The 10427-nt window shown below is 36.0% G+C and overlaps 1 protein-coding gene across 1 annotated transcript; it reads left to right on the top strand.

The window, feature by feature from the left end:
* The first annotated feature begins 5121 nt into the window (after positions 1–5121).
* LOC117336115 (glutaredoxin-2, mitochondrial-like) lies at positions 5122–10301 on the top strand. Its single transcript, XM_033896493.1, has 3 exons — positions 5122–5238; positions 8584–8837; positions 9215–10301. The coding sequence occupies exons 2-3, from the start codon at positions 8598–8600 to the stop codon at positions 9320–9322; spliced, it is 348 nt and encodes a 115-aa protein (XP_033752384.1). The 5' UTR covers positions 5122–5238; positions 8584–8597; the 3' UTR covers positions 9323–10301.
* Positions 10302–10427: the final 126 nt, after the last annotated feature.

Here is a 10427-nt window from a genome sequence, read left to right as displayed (position 1 = left end):
TTTGGTATAAAGGTTCCGTTTGGTGGATGAGAAAATGAAGCCATTACTGTGCCAACAGCCAGAAAATACTTCTGTACGTGTTTGGTTTATTTAGCGCAGTTAGTGTTCCGTAAGCCATGTTGGTTTAAAAATATGTCATCTCAAAGTTAAAAATGAAATTAGACTGAAATGGCTTGGAATTATGTCTTTTCGAATCCTGACAGCATGGAAAAACGTTAACGGGTAAAATATGTGTGACTTTTGGTGATAAAAATAGTTTCATATTCAAATGCAGTTCAAAAATTTTGTGCATCATTTTGAATGGAAGCTGACCTGGCTTTGAAAATCTTGGATCTGAACGTTGATCTACAAACACTATATCGGTGTCACCAATGGAAAAGCCTGTAGAAAATTAAGTTGTATTAAATACGACACCTTATAAGGATTATCGGTATGACCGAGTTTACTCGCTAATCCTCCTTATGTTCTGAAAGGATTTTGACCAGCTGGCATAATCACGCTTAATAGCTGAAGTAGAAACTATGTGTACTTATAAATACAAATTATATTTGGTATTAGTATACACTTGTATAATCAGTACAATGATTTTTGAAAATGATGGTAAAATTCCTGTACTTCCGGTGGAGTTCCAATCGTTGTATGATTACATGATTACTTCCGGCGGAGGTCCAATCGATGTATGGCAGCATGCCTACTTCCGATGGACTTCTAATTGCTGTATGGTAATATACCTACTTCCGGTGGAGTTTTAATTGTGGTGACATGTCCATTTCCGGTGGAGTTCTAATTGTTGTATGGTAACATGCCTACTTCCGATGGACTTCTAATTGCTGTATGGTAACATACCTACTTCCGTCGGAGTGTTGATTCGGTGACATGTCTACTTCCGGTGGAGTTATAATTGCTGTCTGAGAAATACGACACTCATTTGTATTTGTGTACAGAGATCGGCTGGGCAATTAACAAAATTTGCCAGCAGAAAAATAGACTGTAACAGCTCCAAGTCTTGATGGTATAACAAAGAAATCCCATTGGGGAGGTTCTTGAGTGTCTGGCTCTCGACGGAGCCTCGTTTTGAACAGTTAAGAGGCTCATATCCCACGGATTGAGAATTTCTGAATTTTAAATGTGGGGTCTTATTATTAATCCGTTTACTTGATGGAATATCTTTCCTCTATATCGGCGTACAATGAGGTATAGAATTAGAAATACTGTATTTTCCGGTTCATTTAGCTAATGGTTATATGGGTAGGATATCTTGCTCTTCATTATGAACGCTCCTCTCAGTGGAAGTGATGGAAAAGTGTGTTCCATTCTGGCAGATGATTCATCCAGTCATCTGTCGGTAATATATTATTACTTTGTCTACCTCCATTCTGGGCGACCTCAAACAGACGGATTTTCATATTACGTCTATCACATTTGCATTATCTTTTCAATACACCTACATGAATCCGTCGTAAATGTAATATTGTATACTGGATATCCATCGCCCCCCACACTATCATTGAGAACAACCTCTCACCAGTCCGTCATAAGAACCACTTCTAGGTCCTAGTGATCCCACTCAAAGACAATGTGTTAGACGTATACATGTACTCTACATATCAGAAATCCAGGGCGGGTGTAAGAACCAGGCAGGGCATGTTTCATGGAGACATGATTAGCTCATTTATATAACATATTGCACTGAATAGCCATGTCGTTTCGCTCACAAGTATCTAAAGTACAGAATAGTATCATTGGTTTTACCAGATTTGACTTTATAATATCAACGTGGAAACTTCGTACAGTATACAGCTGATAATGTGGACCACAACTCTTGTACGCTTGACGGCAAAGGTACCTTTCACGACATGGGGATTATTGCTTGCACAACACCTGGAATACGGACACGAACAGTAAGTGAAAGGTGTAATGTTCAACAAGATGAAATCAAGAGCAAAGGCGACTCAACATCAAGTTTTACCAGCCACCATCAAACAAGTTCACAACGATGAAATACGGTGATCTGAAAGACCTTGTTGACAACTTAGCAAGACTTGATGCATCATCGTCTTTGCTTTGGCTGCTCCGATGTCCAATGCCCGGTTGGTCAGGAATCAGGAGTGCGAGTGACCCGTCGTGTATTTACAGTACAATGTTATTTGTGTGCGAGCATGCAAAAAGATACGACGTTTCGCCTGTTCTCACCTTTGACCAGCCACTGTTTTGGAAGGCCACCATGATAGCAGCAAATGAACCTCAGGGGAGCCCATTGCAGTCTTTAATTCTTCGACTTGGCTCATTTCACACCGAGTTTTCTCGGGTGCATCGGGCACGTTATGAGTGGATCAGGATTACGGGAACTGATTGAACTAGTGTATGCACCAAATGCAGTAAATCATATTATGAGTGGAAAGGCAGTCAGTCGTGCAGTAAGGGCACACTTCCTGGTAGATACAGCACTCCATGCCCTGCTGATGTCGAAATGTTTTGGAATATCGCTGCCTTAAACAGATTTCAACTGTGAAGAGAACGACGAGCTAGCACAGGTTTTTGATAATAGGACACATGCCTCTGACGAAGATGAACGAATTGAAGTTCTTGGAAAGATTGACTACTCTGACAGGTCTTCTTCTCGCTGGTGATATTCCGGTCGAGACATTTTGCAATCACGAGGATTTGAAAGCTCTCGTAGAGAATATCAAAGTCAGAAGAGAATCTTTGAAAGATAGCAGAACATCAAAGCTGTGGAATAGATAATCAAAAATGGTGTCTATCATGAAGGTTTTTATTAGAGCAGAGCGTACAGGGAACTGTACACTACACTTGCAATCACTTCAGGACATGCTACCTTACTTCGCCGCCACCGGACACAACCTATATGCTAAGTCAGCATACGTTTACCTCATGCGGATGCAGAACCTTCAAGTGGAACACCCAGATGTGTATATTATGTTCCTTGAAGGGCACCATGTTCTACGGAGAAGCGACCGCTTCTGGGCTGGACTATCTTCAGACAGATGATAGAACAAGTGTTGATGAGGAGCCTAAAAATGCCGGGTGGTCTCACCAGAGGTAGAGGGATGACCGACTCTCAGCGAGCGAAGTGGCTGATGTCGATGCCTGCCTGTGCAGACATCACCAACGCCATTCAAGAATTGACACAAGTTGGATTTCACATAAGCGACCAACACAAGGAAGCTTCGACAGCACGACTGGAGCGTGACAAAAAAGACATCACAGCAATCATCGGATTCCTCCGCGAACGCAGTCCTTTTACTGAGGACCACGCTCTACGAAACATAGAGACTGGAGCCATCGCTTACAAATGCACAATTTTAGACTCTGCAGAGGAAATAGGATCTCAGGTGATCAAAGCAATGTCATGAAAGGTAATTCACGAGTACAGATTAAAAAAAGCCAATCAGGTGGTAACTATGGACTCAAACATGGGTGTCAAGGTGGAAAACGACACTATACAGGTCGATCCCCAACTGCTTTTTCAACGTTTGATCACAGCTGCATTATTTGACTCTGATGATGTGTCAAACCTTTTTAAGTTCGAACTCTGCAGTGTGCCATCCTCTCTCTTTGATGTAAATTTTACTGTTATGTCAGTGTGTCAAATTTTATTGACAAGAACACTATTTGTTGAAAGGAAAACTAATGTGTACTTGAAAGCCTTAAAATGTTAATATGTTATCATAGACATGTATTGAAGTAAAGAAAACCAGAACTAATGTAGGAAAACATGCTTCAAAAGGGATAAAATCAGAGAATTGGTTAAAATTTTGTGAAAATCACGTCAAGGGAGATAAACATTTAAATTATGAGGTATTATTTGTCAAATTTACTGAAAACATTGTTAAGATATTAGTTTGACTTATTTCAAATGCAACTGTATTACATCTAAATGTTTTCTGTATTCATAGGTGGAGCTGCATCTAAACATCTACCCTTACCCTCTGGAAAATGATCATTCATAATGTGCTATATGGCTTTGAAAAATGTAAAATGCATCCACTTTCAAACAATATAAAGCTAAACTATTTTGTTAATGTATAATTTAAATGTTTTACAGGGGAAATAAATTAAAAAAACTGTAAGAAATGTATGTTTAGATAGTAAGAAAATGAACGATTTAGTTAATTCAAGTGAAAATTATTGCAACTTGAAGGTAAGGGGAGATAACCATTAAATTTTGAGCTAATTATCAGTTGAATTAATCAAAAACATTTCTGAAGTTTAAAATTAGTATCTTGCAAATGAAAACATATAACTGTGTAATATTTCTTTTATCAATAGGAGGAACAGCAATAAAATGTTTACCCCTTCCCCCTTAGAGTGGTAGTTATGTATGATGTGGTATTGGGTAAGGTTTATCACATTTATTTTGCATTTCCCGTTGAACTAGAGCTTAAAACTTTTGATATGACATACATAAAATGTTATAGAAAAATAAAAATCAGTTGGAAATTCTGTTGCAATTTTGTCAATGTTTGGTGGGTTTTTTTCAGCTAAATTGACTGAACTATTTGTATAAACAACTGCTCCTACCCTGTGCTATAGACACGTGTGAGCACAACAGCTTGGCTATTTAATCCATGCTACATATTACTATAAATTAACTCTATAGAAAATTTAAGAAACTACATGTCCAAACTAGGGATATTTATCCCGCTTAGAACAGCATGCTTATGTAGTCCTCTAAAACGTGTAAAGATGTGCTGTACATTCTAGAATACGTCCAAATAACCTAGACGGTATGAGAGAGGGACAAACACGAACCAACACAGGCTTGGCACGAATTCCCCAACCACGGTCGGGGACTTGACAAATCCTTTTGTGTCTACTAACTGTACCACCAAGAAAAAAACGTTTCTAGCTGAATTGCTACTTTTTGTGCATAAAAAATTTCGATATTGTAATAATTATTCGTACAGTAGTGCAGTAAATATTCTGATGACAAAACCCACGACATGGTACAACATAGTAGGCCAACTTTTAACAGTATTTAAAAAATATAATTTTCGTATTCTCCCGCATCATATGTATTTCACGGCAAACGAAGCTTAATTGACAGAGGTCATTTGAGCGTTTGTCTGTAAGGAAAACATTTCAAGCGTCCTGCTCACATAAGCGTCTACCGGATGTGCTCGTCTGCCCATCGGAAATACCTCCGAGGTAGAAATACATATCTCTCGGAAACATTCCTAGTCTAACTAGGTATAATTCGTCATTGCCGAGTTGTTGGTAAGTGAAGGAAGGATGGCTAAATAATTCTGTATTGGTTTGTTAATTAGATCTAGTGGGATGATTGCCATTCGGGTGTATAGGGCCTACTCCATTTTTGAAAACATTGAGCTGAGGCTATATCACAGACATCGAGCACAGGGCATGTCTACTGTTACCTGTAGTTTTAAATAGAGAAAAATAGTCAGAAATACCTAAATATGTCAATATATAAAGGTATTTATGATTATTTTTTAATATAAAACTAGACATGCCCCTGTGCACCGAGACAGGTGGAAAACTCCACAGGAACAGCAGAGCCACCTGGGCATATCTACAGTTGAGTGTAAACTAACCTTTTGTGGCTTTACACCTAGTGCACTAGACTTCTAGTAGTGCATTACGTTTAAACTACAGGTAAACTAGTAGTGCACTATACCCTAAGAGGTGATGAACAGCAAAACCCCCATACAGGTTATGGGCAGTACCCAAGGCTACCTGTGATTTTTACCTGTACTATATGCATAAGGCTATCTAGCAGTTATATTCGAAGAGTTATTAAAAAGGTTTTAGAAATTTAGTTTGATATTATATTTCAACCTTTCTATTCTTGTGAATTATACTTTTGGTACTTTATATTTTGTATTGATTAATCAGTTATATATTTTACATGTTCAATTCCAGTAATTTTGTTTTCATCACATGAAAATGTATATAACAAACATTTGAAAAACAATTATCGTTACTTGAACATTTTCAATTTGATACATTTATTTATATTGTAGCTTAATTTCATATTAAATTAGGCAGCATATTCATAATTTTATTTTTGATGTGATATTATGCTTATTAAAACCTTATTCAGCTCATAATATATGTTGTACATTTTATGTGTATACATTCAATGCTTAAAGTCAGAAATCTGAACACATAAATAAATTAACAAACATTGATTTAACATGTAAAGAAAGTGATTCTTTGAATGTACTGGTAATTAAGTGATCATAACATGTACAGTTCTACATCTAAAAATTTCAAGTTTACAAAAGGTTTATGTTACTTGGAATACACCTTCCATCTTCCTTTACTGCAATAGTTGAAATTTCTGTATCCATGTGCAGGTATCTAATACTTTGAAGATCTAACATATTGGATCTGATTCCAGGTACATGTATCAGTTACAGGTAACACAGAATGAGATAATGGCCTGAGGGAACATTAAATGTCATTTTTGTTATGAAATACATATACTGGCAAGCTTGGGGAGGGGGAGGGCAACAGATTTAAGCTTATATATAGCTCACATACATGTTCATGTATCTGCATGGAGCTGTACTTGTCATACAACACTTGAATTATACATCACTTGTATTTGTAATTTCATAATTTTCTTCTTTAAAGTTACCTGCTAACAAATATATTATATACACATGTAGATCATGTGGACCTTAAGCCAAAGTTTTTCTGCAGTTCACGCTAACATGTTTTTTGCAATATTGTGTTTAAAAAACAAAATTTTGGGATATATTTTGATCAGCATTTAAGTGTTTCCCTATTGCATTAAGAAAATGATTAATTGTTCTTTATCTTAAAATGTATAACTGATGGGGATTTTACCTCTTTTTGTAATTAAAGAAAATCAGCATATAAACTATATTTATTGAATATCTTTGTTATGAAGAAAAATGTATATAAAAATTAATTATTTTTTTGATGATTCGCCAAAAAAAAAACCACTACGTATTTTTGAAAAACATCCACAGGTAGATATGATATATGTGTAGTGTTAGATGCTTATTACAGGTAGGTAAGGCAGAGGAGCCTTGCACAGCATCATCATGCTATAAATGGACCCCTGTGGGGTAATTGGGGATCTGACAAAACTATAGCCAGGTGTTAAATCAGGTACACATTAAGACTGATCCTCATCTGATACATATACATGTATAAATAGGTAAGGTGTAATGGAGGTCCATAAGGTGGTGGTAAGGTGGGGGTAAGGTGGGGTTTGGGCCCTAGGGCCCAGGTGGCCATGGCAACAGGCATGTCCTGAGAGAATCAATTATATATACAGGTAGGTACCTGTACATAACATGTGTTTAGTTTAGTTTAGTTTAGTTTATTTTGTGTAGATATTATATGTCTCTTACAAAACATAAAGGAGTTTCATGATTATGTACTATGAAATGATTTCATGGTTGAATTAACAGATAGTGAAGTAACAATACATTGAATTTAAAAATATTTTTGTCTGATAAAATAACAAATATTAAAATATATGTACATAACAGTGTACTTGGGGGAAAAAAATCTACAAACAGTCACCAAGGCCTAAGGTAGAATTAATCATCAATATAAAATGTATATTAATTACATCTAAAAAAATAAATGAAAAGCATCAACATTTAGAAATCAGAAAGATAAACCTTAATTTTACACAGATGAAATCTTAAAAAAAAATAATGATAAAAAACCCACTACAAATCCAATTAATAGAGTTTTAATTCCTCTTGTGCAACATATCATTTAAGAACTGCAGCCAATTTTATTTAGAGTTAATATTAGATAAAATTTCATCAACATTTAAATATACCTGGTAAAGTCAGGATGACAGATATAAGACAGTCAATTTACACAGGTCCTTAAATGACCTTAGCTGTTAATATGACGTTAAACAAAATAAACCAAACCAAACCAAACTGTATATTTAACAACTACAGGTATCTAACACAGGTGTCCAGTGGCACTGTCCATTACCTGTATAGGGGGATTTGTGGTCACACCTGACTGGGTGTAGTGCACTATGAGTTTACCTGTAGCTTAAATGTAGTGCACTACTAGTCTAAATGTAGTGCACTTCTAGTTTAAATGTAGTGCACTAGGAGTGCACTAGGGTGTAAAGGTTAGCTTACACTCAACTGTATTAATATATATATATATATATAGCTATTTCTGGCTATTTAAAACTAAAAATTATATAAGACTAGACAAATCTAGACATGTTCCAGTGGTAGAACTAATCCAAAGGGTTCTGGTATTATTGTTAATATCGCCTTTAAAGCTGCATATAGGCACAGGCGTCTGCTTCATGTAAGTATTGATTGAAAACAGTTAGACAATTAGGACTTGACCACTAGGACTTGACCACTAAAGGCCTTGGTACTGTCAGAGATGTGACTATATATAAATGTAGGAATACTACTGTGTCCAGCAGGGTGCTGTTTTAGTGGTGGAAATTATTGTCAACACAAAGTCAAGTTTTAGACTTTACTAACAATATCTGACTATCTGTATTAGAACTTGAGTTTTGGTGTTTACATTAGTGTTTTAACTTACCATGTACATTGTTTTTTTATTAACTAACAGGAAATTTAAATAAGATGGGAAATGCAGGTTCCTCAGGCCCTGCAGACATGGAGTCCACAGAGGCAAAGTATATACAACAGACTGTGAAGGACAACTGTGTGGTCATCTTTTCAAAGTCATACTGCCCTTACTGTGATGATGCTGAGAAAATCTTTAAAAGACTCAATGTTGGAGCCACAAAAATTGAACTGGATGACAGAAGAGATGGAGCCAAAATACAGAATATACTTGGGCACATGACAGGTGCATTTACTGTAAGTAACAGTCAGAAAATCTAGAGATTATGTTGACTAAATGTTAATTGAGCCATGATGACCTGTATTCAAGGGCACAAAGGTTAAATTGAATGAGTAAAATGTGGAGAATTAGCTTCTTGACATTGTTGGGTGCTCCATTCATCTGTTGTCTTTAACTCATCTTTCTAAGTAGAATCCTACATCCGTTTATCTGTTGTCTCCTTCTCCTTTTTCTAATTAGAATCCTACATCCATTTATTTGTTGTCTCTAACTCCTTTTTCTAAGTAGAATCCTACATCCATTTATTTGTTGTCTCCAACTCCTTTTGTAATTTTATTGATCCTAGTATAAGTGTTCATTTTGATTTAATTTCTATATATTTATCTGATTACAGGTGCCTAGAGTGTTTGTGAATGGCAGCTGTATTGGTGGAGCTTCAGAAACCACACAGCTGCTAAAGAACGGAAAATTGCAACAACTTATTAATCAATGTGGAAATTAAATAACTGATGTGAACTAACAATGTAAACATTATAATTACATATAAAATCCTTTATAATTGATTAGTCCCCTACCAGGGGGGCTATAGGTTTTGCCTGCGTCCGTCCGGTTAAAGTTTTGGTTAAAGTTTTATAATGGCACACCATTCACTTAACAATGGTATTAGGATGCCGATTCTTTGCATAGAGAGTCTTTGGCATTACTTTGTATGGTTAAAACTGAAAAAAAGAATACCTGAATATCTTTTAGGGGCAGGAAACGTTGTTTATTCAACCCAATAGAGTTGAATTTACACATTATTTGGAATGAATTTATTTTCATAAAATGATCATGTTTCAGTTTTTGCTTAACTTTTTTACTCAAATTTGGCTAAAGTTTAGACTTGAGGGCGCCGGTAGGGGACATGTATTGGTTTAGCAATTAATACTCACAGAATGCTTGTTCAACTAGATAATTTTTGATGTGGTCCCTCAAATCACTGGGGTTGCCGTCATTTAAAAACTATTGTCTTGTTGGATAAATGAATGTAGGTTTCTTCTTTGTCGCAGGTTTGCGTGTGATGTCACTAAAATGTAGTTTGTAGGATTTCTTAAACTATTAATGATTGATAACTTAGTATAAAGTATGAATTTTTGCCTACCAGTATATGGAAAGTCACTCTCACAATAACCATATGTAGGGGAACTGGTCTGGACTGAACTTCGATGGCTAGCTGGTAGCTCCAATGGGTAGAGTTTCCGTCTATTGTTCAGAGGTCCTGGGTTTGAGTCCCAGTCTGGTTGTTTCATTTTTCCTCTTCTGTTACACATATTCTTCAGAATATTCCCAGTGAGAAATACAACATGTACCTGTAGGTCATTTGTATCTCAGTGATAGATCTGGTATTAAATAGTCATGTAGTAGATCCATATAAAATGGTCATGAATTGAATGTATAAATTATTTTTGTATTGTGCAATAAATTAACCTATTTTTTTTCAACTATTGTAGTATTTTACATATATGATGAAACTGCAGATTATCTCTTCTTGTGGTGACATTAATCGTGAGTCAAGATGTGGGTATTTGTGTCCAAGTACTGCTGTCAGTGTTTAATCACTGATTTGT

Source organism: Pecten maximus, chromosome 10, assembly GCF_902652985.1.
Source record: "Pecten maximus chromosome 10, xPecMax1.1, whole genome shotgun sequence".
Taxonomy (NCBI): Eukaryota; Metazoa; Mollusca; class Bivalvia; order Pectinida; family Pectinidae; genus Pecten; species Pecten maximus.
The sequence above is the reverse complement of the archived record's forward strand: the minus strand, read 5'-3'. Positions and strand labels throughout refer to the sequence as shown.